A 17,619-nucleotide genomic window follows, 5' to 3' on the forward strand; every position below is an offset into this window, starting at 1 on the left:
CACTCATTTTCAGAATTCCTTTTGTCATTGTGCAGAAACGAAGCTCAATGAAATTTTAAAAAACAGCAACTCTCAAAGGCAAGTCAAACAGCTGAATAAAATAATAAGTAAGTATGTCAATAAACATATAAATATAGTAAGAACACAGAACCACTGGGATGTTAAGAAAAATAAATGACCTTTGTCTCCCAAACACACATCACTGAGGGCACCACAGTTTAATAACTGGAAAATGTTTTTGTACATAATGTGCATCATGTCAAATATCATACAACGTGTACATGTCATTCTATTTTTAAGTTTATTTGAACGACAGATATCTCTTCTGGCCTGGGAATATCATGTGATTGGGGGAATGTTACTGATGCGATCTAGAAAACACAAAGGATGAATAAATACAACTTCCACTAGCATCTTGGTAGAATATATTTTCACGGCAACTTAAGAAACTGAATAACAACAGTGTTTAACCTCAGCTTGAGTTTAAATCAGTCGGTTATTTAATCGGCATTCAAGTTTAAAGATATCACCAAACTGAATTGCCTGCTCTTTCCAGGCACCTTAGTGACAAGTTGTAACTTAAATGTTTAGATTTTGAAGACTTTTTGGATAAATATGCCAGAATTCATTTACATTAGGAATCCCAAACAGGATTTTCCTTTTCGTTGCTGCCTCAACAAGTTTGTATTTGCATGCCAAGGTTTGTGTTGGTCCCTCTGCCGTCAGCATCATTGGGACGCTGGCTGCCTAAGTCTCCTCCCACGGGAACTCATTAGAATCGGCGTAGAGGAGAGGGCTCCAGACAGGTCAGGACAAACTGCACAGATGAGCTGCATAGTGATGCTTTCCGCTCCGTCTTTATGTCTGTTTGGTTTGGCTGCGTGTCACTTTATCCCGGTGGATGGCATTTGAGAGATTGGGCCGCTCAAGCACTTGACAAGCATGGCAAAGACTCGCAGGAAGACGGCGACGTTCCTGTGACAGAGATATTAGCGTCTACTTTGTCCAAAGTTTTTGCGTGTGATCAAGTGCATATTTACAAAAGGGCTGACAGTCACCTTGCTGTCACGCCACAGCCTCCCTTGTGATGTATGACTGGGTCAGGAGCACTGCCCCACCCGCCAGACACTCATTAAATGCTCATGAATCTTAAGTGGAATCATACAGATATTAGAGCGTAATATGTAATGTTCGATCAATCTGTTGAAGATGAGTTTTTATGCGAAATGGAGAGAGAAAATAGAAAAACATACTGATGCTTCTTCTGCTTTGAAAAGAAAAACAAAAGTACAAGCAGTGAAATATTTTCACGATAAGTTTTACGTTTATTTTAGGAGTTACTCAAAGAGTTACAGCAGCAGTATGTAGCTTCTTCTTGTTTGTTTGTTAAAACAGTCACCATGTCGACATGGTGTGATCTGAGACAGAATCTGTGAAAACATCGATCTCCTCCACCTCCTTCTTGAGCTACAACTGCTGTCTGAAGAAATGCAACCAATCGGAGCCAGGAGGAGGGTCTTAGCGCCGTCAAGCATCCTCATGTACGGCCTGCTAAATGTGCTAATGGCAGAGAAACAACTTATCAGTCCAGGAAAACTGTTTATCCGCCATCATTGGTGACCAGCAGGATCTGCTGACAGGGGTAAAATGTAGCAGAGCAGACAGCAAGGGGGAGGCTGTGAGCAGCTCCTAGACAAGGATAATTAACAGTGCCAAGACCCTCCTCTTGATTCTGATTGGTTGTTTCTGACAGAGCTGTGTATTTGTGAGATGACAGCAAAACAATAGGGAGGATATTGATGCCATGCATGGCTGTCATAAACAGGAAGTAAACAAACTAGGAGGATCACATCTGGACTTAAGACCTGCATGCTGGTTATGAAGTCTCGAATTGAACTCCTCTGTGTTAACGTTCCAACTCACTGTTAGGAGCAACCTGACTATATCCGCTTTAATGCTGAAACAAGGAAGGGTTAATAATGATGCCTGCAACAAGAAGCCTGTTTGGAATTAGAAGTATCCGAAGAGAATTGAGGCAGTTTGGGAAAGACGGTAGTTGTGTTTGTGATGCCAATCAAGACCTAAACATCGCCTAATTGCTCACTGGCTTCTGTTCGCAGCTGGCCGTCCAAATTCATTCCCATTCCTCGGAGGTCTTCGCTCCGTCTGACTGCAGATCGTTGAAGCTTCTGCTGAAATGGATGGTGTAGAGTGAGGAAGGCCAGGGATGTTGTTATTGCTTCACAGAAGCCCGTGGACACATAAAGAGTTTATCTTCTGGGTGAGCGCAGAGCAAGCTCACCAATATCCTGAGGCAATCGCAACACCGTCCAGCCAAGTTTGATTGACTCCATACATCAAAAAACGTCTGGGTACGGATCGGAGAGGGGAAGGCCGAAGCGCCACTCAGCTCTTACGCAGCAGTGGAGGACGTTAGTGTAATTGGTAAAAAGAGCTGCCAGGCCGGAGAGCTGGGGGCGGCAGCGCGGTCGCAGGAGTTTAGTCTGAGAGCAGGAAGCCGGTGGGGGTGTTGGCTGCTGTTTGAACCACCGGAGGGGGCGGCCATTATGAATGGATGAAACAGCAAGACAGGAGGCTTGATTGGAAGCAACCGGAACCTGTTTGTTGTTAAAAAAAAAAAGCCCTTTTCTCCCCATGTGTGTGTGTGTGTGAGAGTGTGTTTATGCCTCTCTCCATCTCTGTGTAATTAGGCTGCTGGCTGGAAGAATGATCAGCTGTCATCCCCAATGGTGGCCTTCCACTGCCTGAATGTCAACACTGTCTGAGACCTCCTGTCTGAGCAGGCAGCACACTCAATTAGAGACACTCAGTCACCGCGGGGCTGCTAGGACAAACACGCCGCCACATTTCACAAACACACACATACATACTTATGAGCCGCCTTTTTAATGCCCCCACCTATGGTCGTGTTTGGGAAAAAAAAAAAAGATAGACGCGCTTTCAATTCAAAGGTTTTTGATATTGGGACATTAAAAATCTGAAAAAATAGGACAGTTGGTTTGTAAAAAAGAAAAAAATAAATGAAAAAAGTTAAACAATAGAGAGCCACTAACGGAATGCAGATGGTTAGATTATCGTCAGTGTGAGCAGCTCTATGAAAGGAGGAGTTATGGCAGTAAACTGATGTATTTATACAACTGCAAGGCCCAAAGACAATAAGTACATTATTATTATGTGACAAAGTGAAGACTCAAAGATAGAAAAAAATGTACAGTCCTCCAGTTTAAAAAATAAATAATGTAAGTCAACATAATGCATAGAAAGACATCAACACCTGATGACATTTTTTTTAAAAAAAGATACAGAAATAAATAAAGACCCAGTTTGAGGGGAATTGTAGGTTTGCATTAAAGACAAAACCAACGACACAAAAAGTATGCTGACTGTGTATAAAAGATCAACAATAAACACGAACATAATTATCTAATTTAAATGGGAATTTGGTAATACACATACCAAGGTGGGAAGATATCAGTCAGAACTTCGATGACAACAAGATTATATTATAAAATGACATGTACTGTAATTTTTGGCCAATAAGTTGCTCCAGACTATAAGACCAACGAAAAATATGACTTAAAAAAAAACATGATTTATATTCCAGAAAATACGGTAACTGACTTGGTTAAGAGGTAAAGAGGTTGTCTGTGGATGTCACAATGTCAATACAACAGCAATGACCTGCAAAAGCAACATAATATCTTGTAAAGTGTGGAAGACGACATTTATTGTGAATTCCTGTTATATTTAAATGAACTGGATTCAAGTGGATTGGAAGGTCAAGTAACTATAGCAGGTGTGTGACATTACGGAAATACATCAGCACCTTCCTTTTAGAAGAAATTTCTGCTGCACTCTTCCGGTTTAACTTCAGTAAAAAGTAAAATTAAAACTTGAAAAGTTGAGCTTAGATATAAATAATAAAATAACCTGGTAAAAAAAAAAACAATAAACAAAACACCAGATAATTTCTTCTCTGTCCTGATACGAACTGGAAGAGGGTGTACTTTCTTTCTGTATATTCTAGCACACTAAAGTATTGCATGGCCCTCAGCAGTTGCGTTCATTAAAGCGTAACTTTATACTGTGACTGTCTGGTATTTGTGGGAATGTCTCTCTGCAGGCTAACAGGCTTATTCCTGGATGAAAGCAGAGGCAGGTAGGCAGCGGCGGCAGACTGCCTTCTTGACTCCGTACGGCCACATCAAAGTCCCCAGACTTAAAGGGTGAAACAGAAGGAGCTCTTTCTCTTTGTGCATCTCTTTGCGAGTCTCGAAAGTGCTTTGCAGTCTAATGTCAAACAGAGGTAAAGTCAAACCAGACTTTCTAGCGAGACAGAGGCCTAAAATGAAACAACACCCCGTTACCTCGTGAGAACTTTCTGCCTGGATTTGCTTAATTTCTTACACCGCTCAGCAATCATTTTCTTTGACAAATTGCAGAGGAGCTGCACACCATCTGGACGTCTTCAGGCCTCCCTGTTCTTTAGCTGATGCTATTACCCAGAGCGCCGTGTGATGGAGTGGGCAGGTGGAGGGTTGGTGCCCTCGCAAACAGAAACCGTTCAGGAAGGAACCGTAGAATCTGTGGAGTTACGTAATAATCTCGCCTTGTCAGGAATCACACGCACCTTTAATTGTCCTTTTTTCCCCTCGTTTGCTATTTCCAGACCATTACTGCTGGCATGTGCAAAAAAGAACAGACGGGTATAACCACACCGCATATATTTAAAGAAAATCTGGGTAAAATTTGAAAATGAAGAAAGAGAAAAGATTGAGCTTAGAGCAATAGGGAGGCTTTGTGGGACTCCATATCTCTGCCCTCTGGTTGGTCTTCCTGTGTTGGTTTTTGTCATTGAGGTCACTGCTGAGATGTGGACAGAAAAGACAAAAACGTCTCTATAACAATGTGTACCAAGAAATGAAAGCAAATCTTCCACCAGAAGCAAAAAAAATATCAGCACTAACATTTAATGTCTGAATAGAAGACAAAAAGATTTGACCAACTTTCTGTTCTGACAGATATATGGGTCAGGTTATGCCCCAATCACAGTCAACACTAAAACAAACTACTGAGTAAACCTAAAATAAAGAGTTAAAGCACTAAAACAAAGAAAAACATGGCTACTTGGTAGGCTTAGCCTGAAACTCACTATCAATTTTTGTAAACTGCCACTTTTCTAAAATGCTGTTGTATGTAGCTGTGCAACAGTTAATATGACAAGTGTTTTTTTTCCAAATTAAACAAAATATTCAGTTTTCAATCCCTTTGGCAATCTCAGAATTAGTCAACCCTTCATGACAACCAACCTGGCAACCATGATGGCCACTGCAGTATCTCCCAGGACTTCCTCTGAAGCCTTTTCTATCCCTCTAGGTTGTAGGTTCCCAAAGTTCCTGTGACCGTTTCCTGAAAGCTGTGCTTCCAGCATCATCTCTAGAGACGGTCTCTAAGATCGGTTTTATCCTTTCCCTTGTTTGTTCAAGGTAATGATCTCTTCTCAGAACTATTGGAACAGATCTCTCGACACAACAAGGTTGTTTGGTTCAACCTTGTGCTGTAGTTCCACCTGATTTGGAAATGTTAGCTGCCTAATGACTGTATAATTCTATGAAGAAGCTTAATTTGATGGAAATTAATTTTGAGACAACTTATTGAAAGCAGAATATAGAGTTGAACTTGGATCATATCCTCGCACTGTTGGTTCTATTCAGCTTAAACTGTGATTTGCCAATAAACCTAAAGACAGTTAAAGAGTTCATCGTCTCTTGAGCGAGTCATGGCAGCATTTATCCACACTCAGCTGCCTAATGATTGTATAAATCTATAGAGAAGCATTCATTTTATCAGTATTGTTAGGACTTAGAGCAGCAGCTCCATCAACCCTCACAGAGGTGACAGAGAGCTGCGCTCTGCCCCAGGCTGTTGTGTCCAACCTTTACCTCAGTTTGGCCTCTCCTCTTCCTCAGCCGCCATCTCAGCTCTGATTGCTATGCTGCATGGCAAAGTCGCCTCATGGGAAGCAGTGTTCCTCCCTCGTTTTCTTCCTCTTCCACACAGTAATCCCGGGCTGCGGAGCGGGCCGGCGCCGTCCCCCGGCTGGCTGCAGACGGGTCTCACTGGGTCTCTGGTCTTGCAGTGCCAGCCTCAGGCCAGAGCTGGAGGAGGAGGAGCGCACAAGTTCTCAGCAAGTCAGAGGGAGAACTCTGAAAATCAGGATGCTAATTTATTCTGCTGCCTTGGTTGTACTAAGATCAAATTAGTGAACTATTGACTGAATATTGAATATTTTCTAAGAAATTACAGTAAACGACTATTGACTACAAGCTTCTTAGCAGAAGTAATCCCGGCGTTTTTACAAAACGCTCCACCACCTCATGCTTTAAAACCCAACAAACTGCATGATAAAATGTGCACAACAGAGGGGAATGCGGCCCCCTGGTGGGAGATAACTATGATTTATGTTTCATATCTTTAACCACATTACCCAGACATGGTAGCGGGCGCATTCTGTATTTAATTGCGCATTACGCAACACCGGGAGGTGTTCAACATTATTACAGTGTAAATATACAGTCTGAAATTAAAAAGAGCATTGTGTTAGAGCAATCATGTCAGATTAGTGTTAAATGCGAAGCATCATAAAACGCCTGGAAGTGAGAAATGACTTCCAATAAGTATCGCTGCCAGTGTGAACGCAGTAGATCTCAGAAGAGTACACACGTCAGTGTACGTTCTGGGTTTTTGTGAGGAAAATGAAACCATGACGACTCATTTCTGAAACTTTTCCATATCTAATCTTTTGCCAATGAAAGCCAAATACCATCTTAGCGCTACCAAAAAAAGCTAACATCTACCGTCTTATCTCCATATGTTCTGTAAAGGGACATATGGAGATAAGACGGTCAGCTTTTATGGTAGCGCTAAGGTGGAGTGGGCTGTGGTCCCAAACCGGGGGTCCACTCCACATGGTCTTCTAATTTTTTCCACAAACAGAAATCTAAAAATGTTGCTTCGGTTAATTTTCCCTTTCATGACAATAAATGCTGTTTTTATTCTACGCCCCTAAATAAAATCCAACTCAACCAGCTGGCTTCGTAGGTCACTTCATTATCAGTAAGTAGAAAGCGTAAACTGTAAACCCAGCAAGGCAGGGGTTCTAAATAAACCATGTCTAGAAAGAAAATGTCTGTCTCATCTTCAGACCTTATATAGATGTGGAATGTGCTCTAAAGACATATAGCGGGAACAAGTTGAAATGGAGTCCCAGTGCAGCAGAATACCCCCTCCTATCCTACATTACTATGGTGGAACTAGATGTGCTCGCTAATTGAGTCTCAGTGCTCTGAGGAGATGAATAGAGGGGATAAAAAGGAGAAGAAAGTGAGGGGAGGGGGGCTTCTGTTCATAAACAGTGTTTACTTTAAGCAAGCCGTTGCCTTATTAGTATTAATAGCAGCGACTTCAGAAAGCTCGTATTCTGCCACTGGACAGTTTTGTATTATTTATGATGGAAATGAAAGCCAAGCAGCACTGGAGGAGCGCTGCATAGCAAACGATGTTGCCGATGCCAGTTTACGTAACCGACGTTTGGGTAAACAGCGGATTAAGCGCAGCACGGGGCAGGAGGAAAACGAGAGCAAAACGCCGGGCTGAGGCCAAGTCTTCCTCCGCCGCAGACCGTTTGATGCCTGGTCTTCATCTGCTAGTCCTTCTGAGCATCAAAGCGCGCAAATCTCGTCTCCGGTCCGACTTTTCTGCGGCGCTGATCTGAAGGCGTCGGGTCAGAGGAAGCAGACCGTGGCGTGGTTTTAATTGCAGACGACATCTGTTGGGTTTTATTATTGAAGCTCGAACGTCGGCGCGTCAGATGGGGGAAGTTTGAACCCGGACTGCAGCTCCTCTGAGATCAACATCCGAAGGAAACAAATCCACCTGAAAGTCAGGGCCAAGAAAAAAAACAAAACAAAACAAAAAAAAAAACATACATTTTCTGCCAAAATTAGAAAAATGAATCGCAGCCTCCGTTAGCTCTTACTAGCCGTGATGCACGGTGGTGGAGAGGTGATCACCTGGGCTTGTTTTCCAGCTAAAGGGATTTAAATGATTGATTTCTCGCGAACAATTGCTGATTCATGGATTTTATTAATAAACTCCCAAACCAAAACTGGACAGCTCTCTCTCTTTATCATGAAGAAATTCCAGGTGTTTCCAGATTCCAATTCCCAAAGTTACCAGCATTCCTCAAACAGCAACCCGTCAGTCATTTGGTGAGGAGGACAAATATATATATATATATATTTTTTTAGCAAAGATTGGTTTAGACAGCTGCTTCCTCCAAAGAAACAAAGCCTTTGCTCTTTGTATTGTATCTTTGTCTTATTAGTTTGATGAAAGATGTAAGTGCAACAGAAATCTGTAAGCAGGAAAATACCTTTGATACATATTTTCTATTCTTCAAAACAGACTTTGCCCCAAAATAAAACCAAAACATATTTCATCTGCACCTAACGTTTACAAAACCTGAGCACGCGTGGAAAGAATCACTCCAAAAATGACCGCAAAACAATACGGAATCAATCTTTATTTATATTAAATTAAAAATATACTTTTGACAGATTCATGTAACAAACATGAGGAAGGGTATTTCTCTGATATAAAGCTTTGGGTGTGATTTCGAAGGACTTGAAGAGATAGTCACTAATGACGATGCTTGAGAAGAGGAGAAAGTGTGGAAGGACGAAGACGTGAAGCTTCTCTCCTTTACATCACCTCTAAAAGCATGCAAAAAAATGAAAAGGGAACCAAAGTGGTTGAGAAAGATGTGCTCTGCCTTTCAGGGAAAGGATGGAGTTAACTTGGCTCAGTAATATATTTAGTAGAAACTAAGCAGAGCAAGTAGCACTGTCTAGGTTAGTTGGCAGCACTGGTTTCACAGTTATGGTGCTAAATAAAAGGAAAATATGCTTGTAAGTATGGGTGGGTTAATCTGGCAGGTATGAACTGAAATATTAAATCACACATATTAGCCTGCCTCCATCACTTTTGTAGTGTTTGCGTGTTTACATAAAACAACAAAAACAACAACAACAAAAAAAAAATCCATGAGGACAGCCACTGAGGCCTGGAGGAGGGCCACCAAACAGTTTTACATGATAAAAAGGTCAACAAGCACTTTGAAAATCAAATCCCCACCAGTCCAAGGATACAGTCACAGAAAGCAAATATGTACGACTCTTTTTGTACAAGTAGTGATAAGCAGGAGAAAAAAACAGAGTCGGAGAAAAGGCCGATGTAAATTCAAAGCGCCGCCTCCCGTTTTATGTACAAATTCACCATGTCGGCCATTACAGTGCTTTAGAAAAATACTATTCACATTTGTTGTTGTAGTATGTGTAGATAAATTCTGGAGGATTCCCTCCCCAAAGATTCTGTACAGTTACACTGATCTGGTATTTTATTGTGGAAAAGAGCGCGTGACTTTTCATTTATGTGACAAATTGTGCGATTAAAAATCAAAGTTTGGAGCTCGATTTTTACAAACATGTTAAATAATGTACAGTGGATGAACTACGTCCTTGATGGCATGGAGAAAACATACACACACTTACACACGCACGCACACACACACACACAATTATCTCTTGAAATACTTCAGTCCCAGTTTGTGCCGTCTAACCTGCTGAAATATCTGTTAAATTTTTTGTACCCTGGACAACAATGTCAAGGTTATTCTCATCCACTTTAAGCAAACATTATTTACAACCAATCATACTCTGAGTTATTCTGAATGGAAGAAAACCAGTCAAGAAATGACCTTTGCTGTGTAGCTTCAGGTAATCAGTAGCGTGAAACAATATTTAAAAAATCAGTGTTTATGCCTCCTTCACACTTACAGTACCTTGTCAGACTATTAAATAAAAATAAATAATAAATAAAACATTTTGTTCACACCAGTTTTTTTTTTTTAACTGTCTGTCGCGCCTTCTGGGCATACTGTACAAATTCATTTAAATAATATGGTCCAAGCTCACAAAAAGGTTATTAAATAAAATATAAGTAATACCTTGAACTGTTTCTCAAATAAAAAAGAAAAAGAAATGTCAGAATATGAGACCTGTGTAGTTTCAGGTCTTCATCGCCTTCGTTTAAAATTGGTGCATGTGGAAAACGTTTCGCTAAATTCATAAACAAGCACAGCTGTTTGCCTTCCTGTTCATTTGACAACACAAATCTTTGTCTTCCAGCTTTCATATTTACAGTTCAAATCGGTTTAGATGGAGAAAAAGGTACAATAGCTTCAGTTTTTAAGATAAACACATAAAATAAATGTCGTGAATATCAGCCTTTCAGTTTTCTGTCGACAGATAAAACTGATAAAAATATTAAAAATACGTGGTGGTCAGCCATTTTTACGTGTACACAATGTAACATGACCACCATTTTTGTTTTTCTATGCCTGAAGCAGAAACTGTTTTAGATCACCTTCGTTAAAAGTTTTGCCAAATTAATTTGTGAATACAGCTTTTACACAATATAGCAGTTTGAATGGACTCTTTCTTAAACATGACAGCTGTTCCTCCCATTAAACCTAATTTGACTAAGTTTAGAGGTGAGCAGTATGATCAAAATTTTATATCATGGTAATTACCATGGTATCTGACAGTAATTTTCTTTTGTTTGTAGCCTCTCTCTGTGCTCTTCATACAACGCGGGGATCAATATGACGCTAAATGTTCATGCTAGCACAAGGCCAAACTACACAAACGTTTGTGTAGTTTAGGATCTGTCAAGTTCACACATACATGTGTATATTGTTTTTTATAGAAATAAAAAGTATTATCAGGTACTTCAGTAGCTCTTTGTCGATGCACAAATGTGACGCTAGCTAAAGTGCCTTTTGGTGACAACTACTTTAGGCAAAGACCTGGAAAACAACGTTAAACTAATTCACACTTACATAACTGGGTTCGTAAGAAACACGTTCAAGCATCTCTAAAGAGTTGGTGTTTTCCACAAAAACTACTATTTGAAGACAATACTGACCTGTGTTTTTTGTTTATTTGGAGACAATGGCCTAGTTAATTTATCATATAGTAGAGTGTAAAAGTTACTTGTGTCCATCCTTCATGTGTTCAGGATTTTAATGGCAGCAGCCAAAACTGGTGAAGGCTCAATTTATGCGAGTGTTAAAAAGCTACTTTGTTTGGAACAAGGCAATGTGCCTTTGAGCTGCGGCTTAAACAGCAAATTAAATTCACTATATAAGAATTAGACCTGAAGAAAACTTCAGAAAAAAATAAATCCATCCATAAAAACAACAGATCGTATTTCAGTTTCCCATGCCAGCAGTACTAACCAGGTTTTCCAAAAGAAACATCAATCTGTGCCAGATTCACATACATGCGAGTATGTTCTAAAATAACAAAGAAATCTGTCCGAACAGAAAAAATCTGCCTGTAGAAACATGAAGGTGCCTTCTGGGGCTCCCCATTTTTTTGTGCCAATGAAACCAACTGCTCAAAAATATTTTGAAAAGAGATTTTTGCAACTAAAACCAAATAAAAAGCCACACAGAAAGTTACATAAAAAAAAAAACACGTGTACGTGTGGACTTGGATTAAAACAACCGTCAGTTTGAGGGCTGTTTTTGTTGCTATGAGTCACCCAAATGCTTCGGCCACAGCAGCAGGTAACACTGCCCCAGATCAAAGCAAGATATATTTGAAACGTGAGTCACCAGAGAAGCAAAAAAAAAAAAAAAAATTTTCTTCACAAAAGAAATAAAAACTTTTTCATTGACGCTGAAAGTCCAGCAGGGATCCTAAAAGACCACCACGTCGATGAAAAGTGGATTGGGTTAAAATAGAGCCACTGTGTTTTTACAATGACGTTAACCTCTTGGTCTAATATAGGCTGCTTTTCTATGATTTTTTCATATGCATTCTGTGTTGTTATATATTTTGCCTTTGCCTGAAGTTTATCTAAGGGCAAACAAAATCAAGCATGTCTTCATTTGCACTCATCGTCTCTTTTTTCAGTTCAAAATCCTGGAACTGAGTTTTGCTTCCTTTGCTCTGTGTAAATATGCTGAAATATGTCATAAATGTTTTACTTTGATTATAAATTCAGTTTCTTTTTCATACAATTAGAGTTCTAAAAGTGGCTACAAGATACTAATTTATAAATTAGTCATAATCTGGTAATATTAAACATAAAAAACAGCAACATTGGAACAAGAACATTTCTTAGGCGGGTAAGGCAACACCTTCGAATGTGTTTTTTCCTGTTGAACTCTTGAATGTATCACTTTCCTCAAACTCATGCTTAAACATTTGATTTCTTAAGTGTTAAACTAGCAGAAAAACATGTTGAATATTTCAGTGTGACAAGATGGAAACAGACAATTTCTACCCGCGTCTCTGATGAAAGCGCTCCGGGGAAATGAAAAACGTACGCAGCTTTTACATGTGCATCGTCAAACCCTTTCAGACACGCTCCAATATATAAGTAAGGTAAATAAGAAAATAGCTCAGATGGAGTTTTCCACCACATGAAAAAGCAGTTTTAATGCTGAGCAATACAAAGTGAAGAATATTAGTCTTTTTAAAACTTTTAACACCAACAACATTTTTCTTCGTTGGTGGCAGTTTGCCCGAAGAGGCAGCAGTGGCGAATTTAACGACTGTTTTCTTGAGAGGAAAGATTAATCAATTCTTTTTTCACAGGTATTTTGAACAACACAGGGGGACACATTAAATGACGCCACAAACACACGGAACGGATCCATGGATTTTGGCTACAGGCTGTTTTCCGTTTACGCCAGAGGGTGGCATAAATAAATGACAAAGATCAATCAAATGACTTATGGAACTACAATAACGTAAAATGTCAGCATCATTGGAGCGTTTCATCGTTTCGATGGAAAGTCTTTTCAACAAAATGCTAGAACTAAATTTTATCAGTATTTTAGCTTTAGTCTTCATTTCCAAACTGAAAAGAAATGTGAAAATGTCATTGTAACTACTAATCATTGTGTTACATTATTTTGGCAGCAGTTGAAATAATACGGTAAAATTGTGGTGCTTTTATTGTGTATTTAAAACAGAAAATGTGAAGCTTTCACCACGTTCAACTTCGGCTCTGATCAAACAGCTCTGTTTCAGTGGGTTTCTTTTTGGACTGAGGCTATACTGAATAATTTAAAAAAATTTACAGTTTCTGAGGGAGGGAGACCAATGTTATATTAGAAAAACAACCATACAGATACAGGTTACCTGGAGTACCATCCACATTTGCTAGAGCCCCTATTAAAGGTGTAAGGTGCAAGGTTTTAGAAAAATCCAACATTTTATCTATTACAAATTTCAGTTTTTTACAAAACTACTTATGCCAAACGTACAACTAAAATAAACACAAAGAGTATTTCCACCTCAGGTTCACTGTTGAATACGGTGGAGGACCTGTGGTGCTGTGGGCTAGGTTCTCTTCCAAAGGCCCTAGGAACCCCGTTGGACTGCATGCCATCATCCACAGGATGTTTTCCCAATAAGTGTGGAGGCGTTTATGTAAAGATTTTTTAAGGCGTCCAGTCCGAGTCCAGTCAAACTAATTAATTTATTAGACCAAAATTAAGCAAATTAAATACTTAACAGGTAGATGTCATTGGTCCTTTAGATGTTAAAAGTTATGTGTCAATAAAGAACATTGGAGTTGGAGGAATTTTGTGGTTCTTGGCTTTATGCTACTGATGATTATTATAACTTTGCTTGATAAACCAAAGTTGTCTTATTCATAAAGTATTACTTAGGAGACACTTGGTGAAGAAACTTATGTCTGCACATAAACCTACAGAAACCAACTGAAGATGGAAGCACTATTGGTACAAAAATTTCAAATTACTTTGGTAAAAAATGACAACATTTAAAAAAAAACAGTTCCAGTGGAAAGAAGAAGTAGGCATGGTTTGGTTCCCGGTGTTGAGGTTCACCAAGGCGTTTTACCTCACACCAGTTTTAAGGAGATGTTAGAGGAAGTGCTGGTGTGGCCAGAGTTTCTGAAGTGTATACAGAGCTTCAAGTTACAAAGTAAAGACATAGTCAGTCATGTTGCTAAAGCTAACTAGCTAACTGCAACTCCACAACGCCTGATAGCTGGTAAGAAACCACAACATTTTGGTGAAGATACGTTAACTTAAAAGAGTTTAAGGTATTGGAGTAACATAGTCTACATTACCCATGAAACGGCTTCCAGGACGTTGAAAGAACATGGTTCCATCATGACCAATTCCATCCATATAAAGGGTTTGTCAACAGATCCAGCGTAAAACCACGTATTCCTGAACTCAACCAAGCAGATTTGCAGGGACTCTGAAATGTTTCGCGAGATTTGTTGCCATTGGCCCGCTCTAAGAGCCTTCAGTTAACCCTTAGATTCTCATTTTCCATATGTCTAAAGGCCTTTGTTTAGGCCTGCTGCTGGTTGATAACTGTAGCTGTCAATTACACTGCGGCTGATTTCTGCAACTTGTTTTTCTCTCATTCTCAAAGGGGCCAAGCTGGCTTGCTGAAACACACACACACACACACACACACACACACACACACACATGCGCACACACTCATCCCAGTCACACTGATGCAAACCCAGATCCACACATTAAAAAGTAGTCTGTGCTCTGCTGGTGCTGCCTTCTTCATTCCTTGAGGTCTTCATTAGTGGGCTTGTCGGAACCTTCCCTCGTCCTCCCAGTAGATGTCTGACATTCTCTCGCCCTGTGATCACCACTTTTAGTTCTGACCCTTTTCGGATGATCTTCACACACAATTTGGCTGGATGCAGCAATTTCCATAACATTTTCTCCTCAAAGTTAGCTTTGCGGTGTGAATGGAAAACCAGTGTCGAAAATGCAACTTTTCCGCACTGGAGCCAGTGTATAGAAAAGTAATAACAGTGTACTTTTTTGTTCCTTGATGATTTTGATCATAATCTCCAAGTTTACAACAAAAACAAGAAAAAAAAAAAAACAGTTGTTGCCCAGGAGATTTTCAGGCGATTAGTTTACAGTTTGTGGTTGAACTACAAATAAAAGAGATCACTGTAGTTCTGGCCATCACAGTATCACAGTAACAGTAGGATTAGATGGGTTTCACATATTCAATGGAAAATTCAAGAACACGTGGTATAATCCGAAAGGCAAAAACACTGAATATGACTGATAAGTCTGTTTCTGCTGCTCTCCAAAAACTAAACCAAACTGCCTCAGTTTCCCACATTTCGCTTTTTTTCATTGCAAAACCTGACTAATTTTTCTTGTTTCGGAATCTATTGCTCATCTTCTGGCTTTGTTTTTGTTTGTTTTTGTTTTTTTTGCTGGAAAATAACAGAAAACCTTTTGTTTCTCTCACAAAAGTGACACTGAGGTGGCTGGCAGTGAGTTCATGTCCCCAGAGCTCGATCCTTTTAAATCTGAGAGTTGTGCGCCAACATCACAGAGTGTCTCCATTTTTCGTTGCCTGATCTTTGTTGCCATGGCCATCTCAATGCGTTGGAAGATAGTCTCTATCTACAAAAACGGAAATGGACTGGATTGGATGTAGGGAAGGTGTCTGAGTTGGTTGTACCTGTCCAACTCCTTTGGATGTTGCTACAGCAGATGGCGCAATCTCTGGAAAGAGTCAGGCGGGTCTTTGACGCCACTGATGGTGGAACCAGAAAGGATGTCTGGGTGGCAGGAGGCTAGAGCTGGTGGATGATCTAGACCACAGTGTTTCTCTGCCTGTAGGGTGGAGGCGGCAGAACGGTGCCGGACTTCAGGGCAAATTCAGACATGTACTCAGAGTTTTCAGCCACTGGGGGCCGTATGTGTCCATTCTGCTTGTAGAAAAGCTTGGCGTTGGCGGGGCCTCCCTGGGCCCCGTCAGGGGCCACCTGTAAGGAGGATTTTGGAGGCAAGCTGTGCTGCCAATATTCAGGATTGTCAAAGGTTACCTTGAGCTTTTTCCCACTGGCCTTCCCTGACGTATGCCCTCCATGCTTCAGCAGGCTGCCGGGATGGGAGGTGGTGTAGCTCTGGTAGGCTGGCAGGCTACCGTGGCAAAGGGTGGACGAAGTGGACAGGGAACCTGATTGGCTCACCTGTGCTGGAGCAGAAGTTCCTGTTTGGCTGGAAGGGACGGAGCCACCTGGATTTCCAGGCGGCCCTGCAGGTCTGATGGCGTTGTGGGCGTGGAGGATGTGAGCTGCTGGAGCATGGAGGCAGGGCAGGCCGGCCGGAGACGGCTGGGCAGAGGATAGGGGGTAGTGGGGCAGACTGGTCTGAATGGTGAGCGGGAGGTGGGAGCCTGGCGTTGAGGCTGAGATGGAGGACGGAGGCATGCTGGGTAAGGGGAGACCGTTCCTTCTCAGGGCTTCTAGGCCCAGCTCAGCAGGACTGTGGAAGGTGTTGAGGTAAAGGGGCTCGTTGATGTACTCGTCCTCTCCTTTGGGCTGACTGTTGGGCGTGCTGTGGTAGCCCGGGTTGTCCAACGCGTGGATCTCGCCGTTTTTACGTCTGGATACAAACGGGTTCTCCTCAACGGGGTTCAGGTACTCTGCAGCACAGATCAGAGGGAGAAGACCATGAACTCATCAGACAGACAGACATGAAATCAAAGGAAAAGGAAATACGAATGAATGGAATCTAAAGGAAAGAGATGAGTGATTAATGAGGGTTGGTAATGGCGGCCACTGAGGACCAGACGGGCAGGACGCCAGCAGTTCTTTGGCTCTGGAAGCTCCATCTGCTGGGGTCAGAGTGGAAAAGCAACGACCCTCCTCCACTGCTTCCATCGATCTCGCCTCCACTCAGATGCGTTTTGCTTGGGGCTTTGTTGCATTTGAGGCAGCTCAGCAATCAGGAAAAGGCTTGGTGCGCTGAGTTATGATCAAAGGCAGAGCATGGTTCTGTGGTGGGAGCTGACACAAACCGCTGTTGATGCAAACTCATTCAGAATGTTAATCAATAAAGCCAAGATGAAATGAAGAAGTGAAGCATGCTACGGCGAGGCAATGAGGAACAGCATGGAAAGTCCCATCATGCTTTGCTTCTGCTTCTAGTACCTGAGGAGCTCTTGTCCTTCATGGCTGTCATGTAGCCGTCCTCGTCGGTGTCCCCTCTGGACGTCCTGTCCCCCAGGAAGATGGTGGGGTCAGCGCTGTACCTCTGGGCCCCGGGGTCCTCCGCCCCGACTTGGCTCTGGCTGCTTTTATGGAGGCTCCCGTTACAGCGCTGGTCCTCCAGAACCGGGCCCTGGCTGCCGGACGCCTCCTGGTTCCCTCCGCCATGGGCCCCCACCAGGGGCCCCTCCACTGTGTTCGGGCCCCCGTCCCGATAGCCAAACTGGTTCTGAGGGAAACATTGACATTGTTAAATGGTAGAAACACAGCTGCTTACACTGCAGGTTAATAACTATATTTAAATGTAAGTTGAATAAACCACAAGTTATTATTAATTCACAATCTTAACTTCCATCCATCCATCCATCCATCCATCCATCCATCCATCCATCCATCCATCCATCCATCCATCCATCCATCCATCCATCCATCCATCCATCC

At 41.5% G+C, this 17,619-nt stretch overlaps 1 protein-coding gene across 3 annotated transcripts in view; it reads right to left on the reverse strand.

Moving 5' to 3' along the window:
• Positions 1-8,588: 8,588 nt before the first annotated feature.
• The window catches only part of LOC103148684 (receptor tyrosine-protein kinase erbB-4-like), a 306,643-nt gene continuing 297,612 nt past the window's right edge, over positions 8,589-17,619 (reverse strand). For all 3 annotated transcript variants that reach the window (XM_016679417.1, XM_007567561.2, XM_007567560.2), the window contains exons 26-27: positions 17,122-17,407; positions 8,589-16,613 (exon numbers count right to left, since the gene is read on the reverse strand). In XM_016679417.1, the coding sequence (XP_016534903.1) occupies positions 15,778-16,613; positions 17,122-17,407 (1,122 nt within the window). In that variant the 3' untranslated portion in view covers positions 8,589-15,777. The remainder of the gene's footprint in view (positions 16,614-17,121; positions 17,408-17,619) is intronic.

This window comes from Poecilia formosa, unplaced genomic scaffold, assembly GCF_000485575.1.
Source record: "Poecilia formosa unplaced genomic scaffold, Poecilia_formosa-5.1.2 Scaffold210, whole genome shotgun sequence".
NCBI lineage: Eukaryota > Metazoa > Chordata > Actinopteri > Cyprinodontiformes > Poeciliidae > Poecilia > Poecilia formosa.